At 39.0% G+C, this 18,953-nt stretch overlaps 1 protein-coding gene across 2 annotated transcripts in view; it reads left to right on the top strand.

The window, feature by feature from the left end:
• Positions 1-18,953, top strand: part of LOC114668115 (SHC-transforming protein 1-like) — a 56,242-nt gene that overhangs the window by 31,121 nt on the left and 6,168 nt on the right. The window contains exons 3-9 of one of the 2 annotated variants that reach the window (XM_051920695.1): positions 3,593-3,656; positions 4,848-4,967; positions 5,560-5,613; positions 6,737-6,788; positions 11,729-11,855; positions 17,113-17,293; positions 17,377-17,425. In XM_051920695.1, coding sequence (XP_051776655.1) covers positions 3,593-3,656; positions 4,848-4,967; positions 5,560-5,613; positions 6,737-6,788; positions 11,729-11,855; positions 17,113-17,293; positions 17,377-17,425 — 647 coding nt within the window. The remainder of the gene's footprint in view (positions 1-3,592; positions 3,657-4,847; positions 4,968-5,559; positions 5,614-6,736; positions 6,789-11,728; positions 11,856-17,112; positions 17,294-17,376; positions 17,426-18,953) is intronic. The other variant, XM_051920696.1, reaches the window with a different exon arrangement.

An 18,953-nucleotide genomic window follows, 5' to 3' on the forward strand; every position in this document is an offset into this window, starting at 1 on the left:
AAGCCTCAAAACCTACCAAATACATCCACTTTGAAGCAGCAAAGTGTAAGAAAGTGTGTCTTGTGACAGTAAAAGTAAACAGGAATGAATACATTTTATCACAGGTTCTTGCCGCTGTTTCCTTGAGGTAGTGATGCTTTACATTTCCTGTTTGCCTGCCTGCTCGCTGCGGCCATCATAGGTGGAGTTTTGCCGTTTATCTGTGGTGCACCGCAAATGCTGCCATACCTACTGAATTATATGGAAACTTATTCTTGCCACTCAAAAAAAATTTATTGCATTATTTCTCAAATATACTACCTCATGCATGTGCGTCTTTCAGTAGTGTAGTGACAAGTAGTGTGAGAGAGGCTGAGCACGTGCACAGCGTGCAATCAAGTGACAAGAACTAAACAGATGTTACAGCAATACATTTAGATTTAATTAGGTTTAAGTGTAGTACATTTAGCACAGATGTTTTCACAAAAGCAGACTGGTAGCACAGTGCTGTCTTTCCTGAACCTCAAAGTGCCAGCATCTACACAAGGTTCGCATGTTCTCTCCATTTATTTATGGATTGATTGGTATCAATCACGGTAGTGAACTGCAGATGATTACATGTTTTAACCCTGAATACTAGAAATGTGTTGGTAATAATTTACAATTATGAAAAATGTGTAGTTCTTCAAGTGCTGTGAAGAAAATGGCATCCATCCCCATTTTTTGTTATATTGAGCTTGTTATGTATGGCAGCGTAACACCATGAGTGAAACATTTTAGGTGATTATTACCTACTAGTCTACAAAAACAAAGACAGCAATTGATATCTGAGTATCAGCATCCAATATTGTTAATATGAGTGCTTGGAGGTGATTTTTTGAGGTATACCTGCACCCCTAAGGCTGAAAGGTTGCCATGGAGGAAGACAAATAGTGAGGTAAACCGTATAGCCAGTCTAATTTTAGAAACAATCTCACACAAATTTTTTCCGTTTTGCTTGGTTATGTTGTATTGTGATATGTACGCAATCTCTAGATGTGGATCAATATTTGGTAACTATCTTAGCTTGACATATTCCATAAGTTTAAGGCTTTTGTTTTCACTTTGGACTCCAATACCTTACACCTTCATTTTAAAATGCAAGAGCAGGCTATGTATTTTTAAAATATGCATTTAAATATGAACAGTTTCATGGAGACAAATATACTATCTATCTATCTATCTATCTATCTATCTATCTATCTATCTATCTATCTATCTATCTATCTATCTATCTATCTATCTATCTATCTATCTATCTATCTATCTGGCAAATTAATGTACACCATGATTGTGAAGAAATTGGTTCATCTTAACAAATATCAAGCTTATTCTTTAATACTAGCCAACCCGTGGAGTAGCATACGCCACATAATTATGTATTGATGGGTGAACACTTCCTGAAGACACAGTTGTCCAAATGGGGTGGGTTTGAGGATATGACTGTAAGTGAATGAAAAGATGGAACTCTGGAGAGAGCAACATACAATTGTCCGTGACTGAAAACTGGAGGACCGCCGCCGTGCCCCCACCTTCCAGAGCGAGGGATGGGGCTGGACGGCGGTCAGGTGCGGAGGGTGGAACGGGGGGAGAGGGGAAGGACACCCAGGGAGGACGCCCTTTCCACCCCCTCCGCCTCTCCGGAGAGAGGGCAGGGAAGCGGGCCAGAGAGGTTTCGGGTCCTAACCGTCCAATGACAGGTCGGCACAACTGGTAATGATCCTTCCGCAGGTTAACCTATGAAATTATGACTTTTACTTCCTCTAGATAGACAAGTTCGATCGTCTTCTCTGCGCTCCACCAGAGGCCGCGAGCGACCGCGGCAGGGCCGATCTGAGGACCTCACTAAACCATCCAATCAGTAGTAGCGATGGGCGGTGTATACAAAGGGCAGGGACTTAATCAGTGCGAGCTTATGACCCGCACTTACTGGGAATTCCTCATTCGTGGGGAACAATTGTAAGCCCCGGTCCCCATCATGAATGGGGTTCAACGGCTTACCCACGCCTCTCGGCGCCAGGTAGACACACGTTGATCCATTCAGTGTAGCGCGTGTGCAGCCCCAGACATCTAAGGGCATCACAGACCTGTTATTGCTCAATCTCACATGGCTGAAAGCTTAGCAGCTGCGATAGTTTTACACTCCAGTACATTACGGTGAATGCTGGTAACAGTCAGGCGGGTGGGTCAGCAGGCGTTCTCGTCCCATGGTCTTAGTGGGCGTGGCTCTGTGAGTTGTCGTTGTATCCCATGGTCTTAGAGTTGGTGGGCGGGGCTATGTCGTGCGTATCCCATGGTTGTTTTGCGTACCCTGTCGGCTGCTTAGTGAATTATATATATAGATAGTGATGAATACACAGTATGTTCTTCTTTTCTATTTCTAGTAAATTTTTTCTTGTAATATTTTTTGTTTTCTTGGTTCTTCATTTCTGGACAGTTGTGCCCTGCACACATTCATAGTTTTGCCTTCAGTTAACATTTTAAGAATTCCTATCAAGGTAGGCACCACCTCCCCTGAACTGGAGGAGCAGGATGGATGAAAGCTGTAAATAGAATCAGTCCAGTTAAGTGCTAGCATGTGTCATTGACCTCTGCAAAAGACTGGCTCCCTGTCCAGGTTTGATTCTCACCTAGCTCCCAAAGCTAACAATGTACTTCATTGGCTCAGGAAATGAATGGATTGATTTTATATATGGGTTAGCTTTTCGACTAGGAGGCTCTCTTTAAATGTTTTCATGGTTATTCATGGGAATTCAGTTTTCTCTAACATTTACAAGATGTGTTGACTCTAAGTCAGTCCAATCCAAATGTATATGTGAGGGGGCTCTGTGGTGTACAAGCATTTCATCTAAGCTTGGTTCCTATCTTTCATCCAGAGATGTTTAAACTACTCATGGCACTGTAATTGCAGGTTCAGAAAATGAATGGATGGACAAATTTTAACCAATTTAATCAAATTTAAGTAATGGGTTAAACAGGATGTCATGATAGCCTCCTGTCAACCAGAATGTCTCATTGCAGAATTGGAGAATTAGCCCTACATGAGGTGCCATCTGATTAAAGAATGTATGTAGAAAATAGCCTTTAGATAGATAGATCTATCTATCTATCTATCTATCTATCTATCTATCTATCTATCTATCTATCTATCTATCTATCTATCTATCTATCTATCTATCTATCTATCTATCTATCTATCTATCTATCTATCTATCTAAAGGCTATTTTCTACATACATTCATTTATCTTTGCCACTTAAAAATATATAATGCCATGTTGTGCTTAAAAACTGGAAAAGTTATGTAACAACGAACTTGGCAGATCCATAAAATAAAATGACAAACAAAATGTAAGTGTTTAGTATATGGAAGGAGACTCTGAATCAGTTAAAGGAAAGCATTTCACGGGCTAAGTACCATACTGCTGAATGTGTGTTTCAAACTCTCTCACTCCCAATCAGTGCGCGTGTAGGTATGACAGACTGATGTAATCTTTTAAACTCATATTTAGTAAAATATTTCATGTTTGAATTGTGTCATTCTCACTGTTTCTCCCCTTTTTTTTTTTTTTGTAGGGAAGCGATAAGTAGATTATGTGATGCTCAACCAAGCCTGAAAGGAGGAACAAAATGCAGAAAGGTAAGTCTGGCCTTGCACAATTCCCTCCTTCCTTTTGTTTATTATGAGCTTTTGAGACTTAGTGTGATTTTTTTCCACTACAGCTTGTTTCAACCCAAATGGTATTATTGTTGTGGAACGAGCCCCGGACACAGACAGGCTGACATGCTATATTGCACCACCATACGTTTATTTACAATATATATACTAAGTCTTGTGCCACACCAACAAACCCCAAGGCTCCCCCAAAGTCCAGGCTTCTCTCTCTCAGCCTTCTCTCACTCTTCACAGGCCTCTCTTTGCCTCCTCCCAGACCTCGTCCTTCTCCTCACCCGACTCCAGTCCTTAATGAAGGGAGGTGGCTCCTTATATAGGCAGGCAGCTTAGGACCACGCCCTGCAACCTGCCACATTGTATACCTGTATTGTCTGTCTTTTGTTTTTGGTGTCTTTGTGCTAGAGACTTAACCAAATGCGTAACTCATTGTTATCGGCAAAAAAACAAACGGCATGGAGCTGATTAAAGATTTATCTGACTTTAAGTGTTATAGTGAGCATATCAGATCTCACTTGTTGGAAACAGAATAGAGGTATTATACAGTATCTATGTTTTTGATGGACTAATACCCCCATCCTGAGTTGGTTTTTGTCCATTTTAAAAACATCGTTATATATCTCTAAATGTCAGAATGGCTGTGTAGCTCCAGGTACTGACCTTGAGGTTGACTTCTGATCTGTGTTTGTCTGGGTTTTCTCAGTGAGTCTTAGTCCAGCCCATGTTTCGGAGACACGTCACTTCTAAACTCGGAGGTGTTGAGTGTATGTGTGAGTGAATGTGTTTGTGTGTGTTCAAATGTGAGAAAGCAATTAACATGATGGACTGGTGTCTTATGCAGGGTTGATATCTACAGTACCTTGTATCCAATAGTGCAAGAATAGGCTGCAGCTTCCAGCAAGCCTTTAATGGAAAAAAAGGCCTAATAAATAAATAGGAATTTTCCGCTTTATTCTAAAAGAGAGAGAAAGATAAATATTAGTAGCAAAGACTGAAAAACAGGGTTGACTTTAAAATGTTTTAATCAAACAAGCTTCTTGGATTTACGTATTTACTCTGTGCTAATACTTGAACACAATGTCACATGAACTGCTACTTTGTTTGTATTCCTAGGTCTTTATATTTGTTTATTAATATAACCATGTTTTTTGTTTGAAGCCTCCAAGTAAAGGGTTATCTGCTGTTCTGGGGAAAAGTAATTTAGAGTTTGCAGGAATGAACATCAAACTCATAGTTTCTACAAACAGCCTGTGCTTAACAACGCTTGATTCTCAACAGGTAAGACAAAACTTAAATTTTAATTAGAAAATTATTGTTTGCTAGAAGCTAACTTGTGCTGAGTCTTGATCAAAGTGTGGTTTTACAATCATTAAGTTGTTGGACTGCAAAGAGTAAAGTTATTGTTTCAATCACAGCAGAACTAGTCACCATCATCTTGATAGCGTGTTTAAAAAAAATAATGCCATAACTTGATTTTGTTGCTTTTTAATATTAAAAGTGGGCAGCACGGTGGCGCAGTGGGTAGCGCTGTTGCCTCACAGTTAGGAGACCCGGGTTCGCTTCCCGGGTCCTCCCTGTGTGGAGTTTGTATGTTCTCCCCGTGTCTGCATGGGTTTCCTCCCATAGTCCAAAGACATGTAGGTTAGGTGCATTGGCGATCCAAAATTGTCCCTAGTGTGTGCTTGGTGTGTGTGCCTGGGGTTTGTTTCCTGCCTTGCGTCCTGTGTTGGCTGGGATTGGCTCCAGCAGACCCCTGTGACCCTTTAGTTGGATAATGGATGGATATTAAAAGCATATTGTCTCCATTCCAGGAAATTTTGTTAAATACAGTAAACAGGTAAATCAATATATGTTTCCTTTTCTGTTGTAGATAATTGCTCATCACCACATGCAGTCAATTTCATTTGCTTCTGGGGGAGATCCTGTAAGTATAATAGCAAATCAAAAATTATAGCTATGGCTTTAATCACTGAGATCACTTTTAGGGTTAAAAAAAACCTTAATTACTGCACAAGTTGTATAACCTTTTTCAACCAGCCACATAAAGTCAGGGTGAGCTTTTAATGAGATATGCAGTATGGGTTTAATGAGTCTGCAAATAACATTCCGATTACACAGAGATTGTTAGGACAGCTGAATACTGCAGAGGAGAAAACAATATAAATGATACCCAAACAGGAGAATATTGACTAGATATACATGCAATTTCTTCCTGCACCAGACAATACCTCTCAAATGCAAAGTCTTAAAAGACTTTTATTCCCTATATAATCCCAAAAAGGAAAATACTGTACATTTCCACAAGTAGTGGGTGCAAAGGACTGAATAGCTTACACACATTGGTCAGGTAATTGTAAATGATAAGAAAAATAGCAGCAAATTACAAAAAGTTAAGTGCTGCTGACCTAATGTTTCAGTAAGGTGGGATCAGCTACAGGCCTGGTCACTGTGTGTCCTGTGTCCCAGTACAGGCACTGTATGTGTTTTCCATCAGGTACTCCTGTTTCCTACCACAATCTCTAGGTTATTTTGATTAGCAAGTCTAAACTGGTCTTATATTAATGGGTATTAATGGGTATTAGTATATTTTCTGACATGTATTTTCACCATTTTTCCCCCAAAACGGTTGTTTACATCCACCTCCCTTCACCCTACCTACACTCCCGATAATAGCAAACCCTGAAATAATGGAGTTTAGAAAACAATAAGAAGAATAAACATGTTTATATTTTTATGGTGTGTAGGTAACATAGAATTCAATTAATCTCACTTCTAATAAAAACTAATCTGCCATGAGGTGACAAACTGCTGTTTAGGCAACATCTTTGCTGATCTTTGTATATCCATATGTATTGTGTCAGCCAATCTGCTCTTCTGCTTCTTTTAATCCGATATAAGGAGATTAAATTAAAAAAATTAATGGCTACTTGATATCCCAATGCATAACATATGAATGCATGAAGAAGCAAGGTTTAAAAAGTTATCCTGTTTTCTCATTGTGAATATCAAAACTAATTCATCACGATCCATTTGTTTGTGTTTTGTAGGACACAACAGATTACATTGCTTATGTTGCCAAAGATGCTGTAAACCACAGAGGTATGTAACGTTATGGCTTACTTAAAATCTCTAAGTAAAAACCTTGAATCCAGCTGTAGAGATCAAGGGTTTTTTTTGAGCTCATGAAATTGTGACGTTGGGGGACCACACTTTATTATGGAGCAAATTTCCAAAACTCACATAGTCCATGTTTAGTCATTTTGGACATGAGGCTAAATATCTGATCTTGCGTGTCTGCATACTGTATTCATTATATGACCATTTAGGAAATTCATTTAGCCCTTATTTGGTTAATTTTGAGAACTGCACTAGATATCTATTGGATGACCTACTGGATGATCAATCTATGCGCGACTCTCCTGGGGCCTCATGTATAAATGGTGCGTACGCACAAAAATGTTGCGTAAGAACGTTTCCACATTCAAATAGTGATGTATAAAACCTAAACTTGGCGTAAAGCCACACACATTTCCACAGTAGCTCATACCCTCGTGGCGGCACCCAGCGTCAAAGCAGTGCTACTGTTCCTGTGTGGTTATCCTTTCTTTTTTAGATCCACATCCCTGACGCGGCTTTATAAATAAACTGAAATTAACCGCATATTGTTTATTAGTTTAATGCATCTGATTGTAATTAACCTGTAACAATATGACGGTCCACAGAATGGTCAAACTATTCTAAACATAATAGCTGCTTTAGCGTTGTTACTCTCACTGCACCTTCTTCTTCTTTCAGCTGCTTCCGTTAGGGGTTGCCACAGCGGATCATCTTTTTCCATATTACTCTCACTGCACCACTTGGAGTATTTATATAACTGTATCTGAGTGTGGAATCGCAGCTGTACAGCACCTGATTGGAAAGAGAATTATTGGTGTACAGCATCAAGCACACGCTGCCTCAGCCATGCTGTCTACTGAAGTGCTCTCATCTCATCACGCTTCAGAGCCTTTCCTGTACTGACCTCGCGGTTCAGAAACAGTTTCATCCCAAGAACTATAAACGCACTCAATCAGCCCATCAAGTGCTCCTTGTAGAACTGTTTGTACCTATAAGTACAATTACCTCACTGTAAACTTGCGATACAGTTATAATATTTCACAACCTCAGTCACTTTATAAAGCGCGTATTTACATATGATGACGATATAATTTTTAAGACGAAATGCAGCAAAATATGTTTATTATATTAAACTTTAACTTCATTTAAATAATCTATATTGTTAATAATTAAACATGTGAGGACGTGGTGCCGCAGTGCTAGCGCTCCGTTCACAGATTGTTCCTGCCTCGCACAGTATTCTTGCTGGTGCTGGAAGGATCGATGGATAGAATAATTAAACACATACTACAAAAAATTTCAATGTTCCTTAAAAGTTTTGAAGAATCGGCGTTCTAATCTTACAGATGGCTTAACGTCTATTACAGAGCTGATTGTGTGGCGAATGGGTATTTGAAGAAAGAAAAGTAAGGACAGGAATTGGGGGTTAGTACGTTTGAAAGAGACAGTGCTGCTACAATAAAGTATTTCATCAAAGGTCACGCATGGCACAGCAAGCATCTTACGTGAGACATGAACAATCACTGTGCCACCGTGTTCCCACGTTTAATAACATGCTTTAACTCCTGTCATCATGAAAATGATATCATGTATACATCTCAGTATTTTAATTATTCAGAGAGCTGTAATATTACGAATGTAATGGATTCTGTGTCCTGTCGGAGGAAGAGAAAGCCCGGAAGCACGTACTGATTCACACACATTGAGCACATAGAAGATCAAATACAAAACAAAGCATTTAACGTGCTACTTTAGTTACAATGGGATTTGAGAAACTAGTAAATTAAACGATTTTAAGATGAAGTTTATGATGTTCTACTTTAATGACAAAATAAACTACATGATTAAAGTGGAAATTTCAAGATTAAAGTTGACATTTTGTGCTTTTTTTCCCCACTGTGTGCCTTTTTTTTTTTTTCTCAGTACCCTAATAAGCTTTCATATGACACTCAGACGGTGGGCTATGACTTGCCTTTTCATGGCGACTTTGATTTGTGACAACTTCTTTTTTATTTTGGGCACTGTGTGACTTTGTGAACTTGAGCTTTCGAGTTTCTCTGACACGCTATGTCACTCGATCAACTTCCTTTTGTTATTTATACCACTGTTTAAGTACGTTTTTCCTTGCCTCCACTTGGTATTCGCTGAAATTCTTCTGTTTTCCCTCGTGCTTTTGCCATTGTCTATTCACTGAAAGCTGATCTTAAGGGCTATTTATATTCATTTGCATATTCAAAGAAGAGTAATTCTGGGAGGAGTTGGGACGGGACAGCAGGCGCGTGCACGTGCGTTACTTTTCATGCTGACCAGGATTTATGGAGCAGAAGAACGTGGAAGTTGGTGTACGCACAGATTTATGCATCTGGATTTTTTTGTGCGTACAAACCTTTCCACTTTTGTGCTTACGCCATGTTATAGTGTGAGTTCTACGCACGGCGTTATACATGAGGCCCCAGGTGATTTTACAGCCACATTAGCAGATTTATAGAAAGTTTTCAGTCTTCCATTGATGACTCTTATCCTAAGGTTATAAAGGAAGCCAGTAAGGTGGAAATTGTCTGTGTTAATCAGTAATTGTCTCTTGTAAGTTGTCGTTGGTCCCTTCTGGGATAGAAATACACATTTAGTCAAATTTAACAGATTATCAAAGGGATTCCTGACAATTGCGAACAGAAATTAATTGTTAGACAATCCTTACATGAACAAAAAAAAAGGTTCCTGTTAATGGTTGCTCTCACCTTGTGCCTGATGCTGCTTCAGCTCCCTGTGTTCCTGCAATAGAAAAAAAAGGATGAGAAAAATGGATAGATGAATAGCTCCTTTTAGATTCTGCCTGTAGATTAAGAAGGTTTCAAAACAGATGGATAGATACTGGTAAACATGAACTTTATATATGCGTCCGTTCAAAATACTATCCTTTAGGGTTGACACAGGACTTGCTAAGACAGGAGGAGGTTGGAAGCCATGTGCTGATAGAACGTTGCCACACTCACCACACAATGAACCACCTGGATCGGGACCCGAGTGCAGTGGGTGACACCTCCTCAGCACTACACTGAAACAGTGTGAGGTTTTTGACGGTGGCTGGAGTGCCAATCCTGCCACCAACCCCCAAATTTTCCCTGTAAGTTAGAGGACCTGCTTGTAGAGTTGGATGCAGGTTAACGTCATACCTAGGACAAAGTAATTGCAGGTTAAGGGCCTTGCTCAAGGGCCCAACGGAGTAGAGTCACTTCTGGCGTTTACGGGATTTGAGCTGGCAACCTTCTGATTGCTGGGGCAGATCCCTAGTCTCAGAGCCACCACACCGCCCTAAGATAGGAATACATTTAATTTCTTTTCATTTTCAGGCAGTGATGTACTGACTAAGGTGCCAAACTCTATGTGATGTCAGATAGTTCATGCCCCACTTCTGGCCCAGAATCAACTCACTTAACCTGCTGTTGTTATAGTGTGACGCACCGTATGATTGATGAAAGTGCAATCAATACTGTGCAAAGTAATTTTATGTGAGGTGACGAAGGGATTTTAGTGCAAAGCACAGACACTTACTGATCTCCAAGAAAGTGAATGGTACAGATGCTGATGTCACTGACTGAATCTCTAAAAACTATTAAGTAAATAAATAAATAAAACAAAACAGCCAAAATGAATTAATCCCTGACATAAAGAATACCATCTCAAGGCACTTTTTATTTCAATATAAAAAGCTGCTGTATAAACACAGAAACAACATAAAATCTAATACAAATAAAATATTTTGTTAAGTTATACCATAATAATATGTGCCTAGTGGATGATAGATAGATAGATAGATAGATACTTTATTAATCCCAATAGGAAATTCACATTCTTCAGCAGCAGCATACTGATACAATAAATAATATTAAATTAAAGAATGATAATAATGCAGGTGAAAAAAACAGTATAATGTATAATGTTAAATGTTAACGTTTACCCCCCCGGGTGGAATTAAACAGTCGCATAGTTTGGGGGAGGAACGATCTCCTCAATCTGTCAGTGGATCAGGACAGTGACAGCAGTTGATGAGTTGCACTGCAAAGCACAAAGATCCCAGTTCAATCTCCATGACAACCCACTTTAACTGAAGTGCTAAGTTTGGAGAAATCCATCCATCCATCCATTATCCAACCTGCTATATCCTAACTACAGGGTCACGGGGGTCTGCTGGAGCCAAACCCAGGCAACACAGGGCACAAGGTAGGAAACAAACCCCGGGCAGGGCGCCAGCCCACCTCAGGGGTTTGGAGAAATATGGAAATAAATTATAGTGTACAAGAAAAAAGTCTTGGAACGACATTGACAATGAAAACTTGAAAATTGACCCTAACCTTAACGCTATTTAAATTAAGTTGAGTCTTCATCATAAAATGCTGCAATCAAGATTCACTAGGCCATGTTGGTTATGAAAGAGGCAGTGAGTATTAGACTATAATGAGGAGCAAAACAAAAATGCATGTTTTCTGCTTTAGTCCCCACCACAGAAGTAAGTCATTTAGCCCACTGGTTCATTATATTAAACTACTGAATTACACAAATTAAGTGTTTTTGGAGGGTGCTACCCAAAATAAGTTAATTTTGTCTATCCTTGCATGAACCTAAGGGAGCCACTTAATTTGCCAATATTCTATTAAAACAACTACTATAAGTTGTAAAAATATGGAAATAAATTGAGCGGTACTCAAAGTGCCTTGGGATAGTAGGTACTATATCAAAAGGCACTATATAAACTAGATTCACAAAAATGAGGCACCTAGAGTTTCTTTTGGATACTAAAAAACAAGACTCCAGGCTTCATTTCCCACCACTGAATCTCAGTCTCTGCTGTTGCCATCTTCATCAGCCATTCTTGAAAGAAATTGCAAAATGAAGTTACAATTATGTGTTTCTTTTTCTGACAGCGTGCCATATCTTGGAATGCCCCTCTGCTTTGGCTCAAGAGGTTATCAACACCATAGGGCAAGCTTTTGAGCTTTGCTTCAGACAGTTCTTAAACAACCCACCTTCAATGGTCCCTCCTAAAGAGAGGTTGGTTTTTAATTTTACTTAAATGTAAATCCATGCAGCCATTATCTGTCTTAACAACATCAGATGCCTAGGTTCTATTAACTTGATATGCATGTGTTCGGAATGTGGATAGTAAACCAGAATTCTCTGAAGAAACCCCATGCGGACATTTGGAGAATGTACAAACTCCACACAGGCAGTGGTCTGACCCAGGATTTAAAGTAAATTGTAAATTTTATAAAATCAGTAACAGTTTAGTTTAAGTACTACAAAAATACATCAATCACTCATTTAAGTGTTATGTAACAAGATCTTAACAAAGGCTTCTTTTGGCCTTCATAACACTTCTAAAACATCATTAGATAGGTTATTTATCTCTGTGTAGTGTGGCATATTGACATGATGGTAAAATTACTTGGTAATATGAATAATTCACAGGTTTTATACTAAATATATAGTATCAAGTGAAATGTGTCTCAGTTAAGCCACTTCAGACCACTCTAAAGTGAAGTTTTCTTAGTAGGTCACAATGCAGAGAAGAAAAAACACTTTACTGATGCTACTACGAAGACCGAAAGAAGTTTTTGTTAAGGTTACATAATAGTAAACGAGTAATAGGTGCATTTTTGCAGTACCTAAAACAAAGTGTTACCACAATGTCCCACCAGCATTGGAGGGCATGCTGTGCAGATGGTGAGTTACCTTTACATTTTCTGGAATAACCATCACTGATGAATACAAGGAGACAGAACGCATTTTAATTAAAACTTGTGAGAAAAGCTTGCATTTCTCCATCAGTTCTCAATAACATCTACAGGAGCACAACAGAGTCATATCCTGGTACAGCACCTGTTGGGCTTAGGACTGTAAAGCTCTGCCGAGGCTGGTGAAGGCATCACGGAATATTACTGTTACCCAGCTGTTTTCTGTTCAGGAAATACTGTATACAACACTGCAGCCTTAGGAAGGCCAACGACACTTGCACCAGTAGATCCAGAGACTATATAGGTTATTTTGTATATACTATATATATATATATATATATATATATCCATCCATCCATCCATTTTCCAACCCGCTGAATCTGAACACAGGGTCTGCTGGAGCCAATCCCAGACAACACAGGGCACAAGGCAGGAACTAATCCCGGGCAGGGCGCCAACCCACCGCAGGACACACACACACCAACACACCAAGCACGCACTAGGGACAATTTAGAATCGCCAATCCACCTAACCTGCATGCCTTTGGACTGTGGGAGGAAACCCACGCAGACACGGGGAGAACATGCAAACTCCACGCAGGGAGGACCTGGGTCTCCTTACTGCGAGGCAGCAGAGCTACCACTGCGCCACCATGATATATAAAAAGAGGGTGAGAATATAAAATTGCATATCTATTGCACTCCCTCTGGGTATGTTTTTGTTTGTTGGTATTGTATCACTGCCACTATTCTAAGGAGACACGAGAGTAAGAATATCACTGTACTATGTACACATGAAAGTTAATTTTAGCTTAACTACATTTACTTCTAGCCAATCATTTTGTCTCCTTCAGCATCTTTTTTTACATTACTTATAACTCATAGTTCTCTTTCTGTGTTTTACTTTTCTAATAGACACCACTTTTCCTTTGCTATGAGTCAGCTTCTCTGCTCATGTAAAATCAGGCAAAATATGACACACATACCACCAACACAAAGTTGCTAACTACTCTTAACATTTTTGGGATGTGGAGGTTGATCTTTCATACAGATCTTAAGAGAATGGACAAAACTAAACTGCATATAGACAGTGACCCAACTAAAAACTGATCTCAAGTTCAAGACTACCGTATCCATATAGTACAGTGAAATTCTTACTTGCATGTCTCCTTCACTGCGGTGGGTTGGCAACCTGCCCGGAATTGGTTCCTGCCTTGTGCCCTGTGTTGGCTGGGATTGGCTCCAGCGGACCCCCGTGACCCTGTGTTCAGATTCAGCAGGTTGGAAAATGGATGGATAGATGTCTCCTTCAGACTACTGACAGTAGCACAACAGCTATAATAGGTACAAAAATGTGAATGTAACACATGTACAGGAAACAGTCATCACTTGTCAGTATGAGTAGCTGTTGAATTGCCTTTTGATTTGTGGATGAATGGGGTTGTGAATCTAGAGGTGTAATATCTAATGGTGTCAGAATAGAGGAGGGAGAATATGAATGTACAGGACAGCAGAGGTCTTTAGTAACACTGCTTGCCTTTCTAAATCTAGTGTTATGTATGTCTTGAATAGAAGGTACAGTAGCTGTGTGCAACTACTGTTTTATGTCAAATTCAGCATCCTCTGCAGTGCATCGCTGTCCTAAGCCGAGCATGTACTGTAGCTTACCAAAATATTAAGGAGTCACCGTGCACCTGTAGAGGTTGGTGAGGTACCTAGAGTTGTGAAGCAGTGGCACTAACCACAGAGCCACCCCATTCTTCCAGGCTCTCCTATTTTCTGTTACATGTTGATGATAATTTCCTTCAGACTAACCATTATAAGTAAGTGTACTGTATATGGATGCATGCATGAGTGTGGCGTGTGGTGAGCTGGTGTCCCGTTTGGTTCCTAAGTTGTGGTCATTGTTGCTGTAATTCTCTTATTGTCTCTAATGGTTTAATTCTGTAATGGAAAAAGTATATTTAAAAAATGGATGGATATTTATACATATACAAACAACTACAACTTCAAGGATTCTGTTTGTTTACAGGAAAGCAATAATCTGCAATGAAACCATGTTACATTGACTTACAACAATATATAGTTTGTGAGAGAGTAGTTAATCCTAGTAAAGTGCACATGGCTAGGTGGTAGCATTTTTTATTTACACTTTTTACCACATTGGTCATAGAGCATGAACTGACATAGTATTCAAAATGAATAGATGTATGGATCATTCCTCATAAATCCATTCTTCTCTCATAAGCAGCAAAACTTTAGGGTGGATGACAAATGTTTAAAATGTCACATTATTTCAAACAGTTTAAATTCAGCAACACTTCATGGGCACAAATGAAGGCTAGGTAAGTACTTGTTTTATAGAAATGTTAGGAAAACTAGAGAAATATCCTTTGATACTTTGAAAACCCTGGGTATATAGGAAATGACAAGCTATGGTGGGCTGAAATGTCAATTTTCTTCAAAACGTTGTATGTTTTTGCACTTAAGCATTGATAATATTCATTACCGTATGTATTTTGTTTGCGGCTTTTCCTCTGTTTAACTCAAATTAGAAAATGCTTCTTCTCTCCTCCGCATCTGCTCCGTCTCTCTTTGATCTTTCAAGCCCACAGTTTCCCTCCTCCTCCTCCTCCACAACCACCTTGCTCACTCTGCCTTTCCTATGAATCATCCTGTGCGCTCGCCTTCTAAGTGTGACCCCATCTGCTTATATGGCACCACTGCTTGCTGATCCATCTCACATCCCATTTGTTTAACCCACTCCATCATGAAGATATTGAAATGCAGAAACTAAAACTTATCCATTAAAAATATATACATGTACTTTTAAAGATTAAAAAACAAAGCTGCTGATGTGGCTCCAACACGCTACAATGCATAAATTGAACAATCAAGTGATCTAAGTGCACTGTGTTAGACTAGAGTAAATTAATTTAATCTGAGCAATTCTTCTGTAGATTTTTTCATAGTGGCATTCATTATATTTGCTGGATTAAAACTGTTACTTGTATATCATGTTTTGGATTCCCTGCTCCACATTGGACTATAATTTTGTGACAAGAGCTAATTGTAGTTGTACAGTATTTATGTCAAAAGGGATTTATTTTTTATGATTCAATTATTTTAGGAAGGCCAGCAGTAACACCATTCACAGTGTGATGGACATCACACATGTGCTGGTATCCCTATCGGGATGAGTTTCGATCCCTTACCTGGCCAGGAGGCCAGTAGGATGGAAGAACCAGGGGAGACAACCTGGCAAGGCTACATACTCTCCCGAGCTAGAGCTGCCTCCCTGGCTGATGTTACTTGTGCAGACATCCGCAGGGCATACTGGGAACTGCAGTCCCATAGGCCAGCCTTATCAGTTTCTGTGAGTACCGCCAGCGGGTGCTGCAGGAATACACAATCCCTACTTTGTGGAACTTCCATCTAACCTGGAAGTGCTTCCAACGGGCTATGCTGTAGCACAGGAAGTACTCCCAGGTCTACCTCATCCAGGCCAGTTGGAGTCGGGTGGAAGAGGACAAAGCTCACCTGGAGGGAGTGTAAGAATAGAAGAAGGGTTGGGAATTGTGATTGTGTTTATTAAGGACCCTTCATAAATATAATTATTATTAATAAACCTAGTATTTGCAACTTGTGTCTGTGAAGCTGTTTCTGGGGTGTGAGATGCTGCAATGCCACCTACTGGTCACAACAGATGTAACCTTAATTTCTTTAATCCTAAAATGGATAATTCAGTCTGTAGGAAGGCAGTCTTGAACATAATGCTATAGATATGTTATGGCATGGTGTGTAGTTTAGAATTATGGAGAAAAATTAACCAAGTGCAGATGTGGCCTAATATTTCTCTGGGGTACATATATGAGTGTATGGTTAAAAACATGTCTGAGATACCCCTAATAAAAAGAATATAGAGGGATACTATGTTTGTACTTTGAAGAAACCAAATATGACACAGATCACCAGAGCAACTGATAAAAATGATATCCTGTGTAGGACAAGCTGATTTATATAACATTGAGATAAACCAAGCTAAAGCACAGCTACAAGTCTTCAGGCTTCATCCTATAGTTCAGAACGCAGGAAAAAAAAATTAACTTTCTTTCTGGTATCATACTATCTAGAAAGATACTGCTTGTGGATAATGTCATTATATTAACTTAATGTGTGCACGTCATAATAAATAAATAATGCATTTTTTGGCTTTTTTATTCCTGGAAGACAGGGATAAAGAATGACAGTTTAAGTCTATAGATGGCATCCTCAATCCAAGCAGAAAGACGCTCAACTCATAAGTTCCAGTTATTGCGACCAATTAACACTTTTCTAGGCTGCAAAATGTACAACAGAAACACCATTAGCAGGACGACACCCAGTGCCAGTTTATGGGACGCATGGATGGAGAGATAAATGGATGGACTGTATTCATTTCATTCTGTTTCTGCAGAAATTCTTTTTAGCTGCATGCTGAGCCTCGTGTGCTCTTATGACGCAGGTCATTAAGAAAGGCTGATTATGTAATTTATTCTTTATTGATCTCTTCCTGCCTTTTCGTTGCTTTTTCAGCAGGGCATCAGATCCACGCATCGCCGTCTGGACTGCAGAGAATAGAGAAATCCATGAATATTACAATGAAATCCCCGGGAAACAGCCGCCTCTTGGAGGCATACAGGACATGAGAAAGAAAGAAGATTCAGTGGTTTTTACAGTTCCAAATGCCAACCCGTGTGAACATTTTCTTCCGCTGGTGAGATATTTTCTTCAGAAAATTTTCTTTAAGTTCAATATTTTATTTGAAAGATGAGTCATCTTTAATTTGCTCTCTTTCAGATGCCCAACCCACACCACAACATGTATGAAAACAGCTCAGTGCCACCAGGTACAGTATGGCTTTCCAGCCTACGATCAGACCATTCAGTGTCTGCTTGTCTGAAATGTTCCTATTTGTGAGAATCTTTCAGAATGAAGGGATCTGACTAAAATGGAAAAGAATAACATAGAGCTATAAAATCAAAGCTGTGGCAAATATCTGAATACTTTTAGCAAATTATACAAGAGTAAACAAAGTGTCTGTTATTTAAAGTCAAAATCTAGTTCTTGATGATCAGATTGACTGAAATAAAAACCTGCGTCTACAGGTCTGAGTGTGCCCTTCCCATCTCTGTCTATAAGTCTAAATGGGACCAACAGCTCCCAAAATGAGTGGAACCTCACCTTATTAAAAGAATGTTTACCCTAAGTTTAAAAGAATGGAAATTCTGCTTTTGTAGACAAACACATTTTCCCTTGTAAAATCTTACACATTTTTACAATATAAAAAAAATCGGGAGTGGTCTCCACTAGACTCTCTCGTATACTCAGATATGGGGATAGAAATTTGAGGAGTAAACCGCAAGACAATGATTATATTTTTATATTATTTACATTAAAGAACCATCAACAACAAATCAAATCAAATCAAATTAATATATTAACAACTAGCAAAATACCCGCGCTTCGCAGCGGAGAAGTAGTGTACACATATCTACATATACATATATATACATATATACATATACACATCCATATATATGTACACATATCAACATATATATACACATACATACACACACACATATACATATATACATATACACATACATACATACACACACATATATATATATATATATATATATATATATATATATATATATATATATATATATATATACACATATCTACATATATATATAGACATACATATATACATATATATATATATAGACATACATATATACATACATACATTAATATGACCAAGCTGTGCAAGCTTACTGTTGAGAATGCAACGTATAGTTGTACAGGAGAAAAGCAATCTTGCCTCAAATCAATGGCAACCTTTTGTAGGTCTATGAACTTAATTTAAACTTTAGGTTTACACGGTGCTTTGTTTCTGAAGTACCTGCACTCATGAATATGTCTGTATGCGTCAGTCGCTTCATATTCTTTTCCTACATTATCAATTGTGTAATGTGTTTTTTGAACAGGTTTGATTCATCGAAGTGATCACTCGTGCTGCGTTCAGTCAGTTCACGTGAGCCGCTCTCTTGTGTGATGTTGCAATGTCCATGGCTTTATTTAATGTTAGCTAAGACCCGGCACTTAAAAGTTTCTCGCTACAGCAATTTTAACTCTGTAACAAAGTGATCCAAAGTCTCATTTATACCTCGTGTCTTCTCATTAAACTTGTATGTCGCGAATATGGTATTGCAAACGGCAGCGGGAGCGTTTCTATAAACTTAATTTAAACTTACGGTTTACACCGTGCTTTGTTTCCGCAGTAGCTGCACTTTTGAATATGCTTGTATGCGTCACTCGCTCGCTTCTTATTGTTTCGCTGCCTTCTCAATTGTGTAATGAGTGAT

This window comes from Erpetoichthys calabaricus, chromosome 17 (genome assembly GCF_900747795.2).
Source record: "Erpetoichthys calabaricus chromosome 17, fErpCal1.3, whole genome shotgun sequence".
Classification (NCBI taxonomy): Eukaryota; Metazoa; Chordata; class Cladistia; order Polypteriformes; family Polypteridae; genus Erpetoichthys; species Erpetoichthys calabaricus.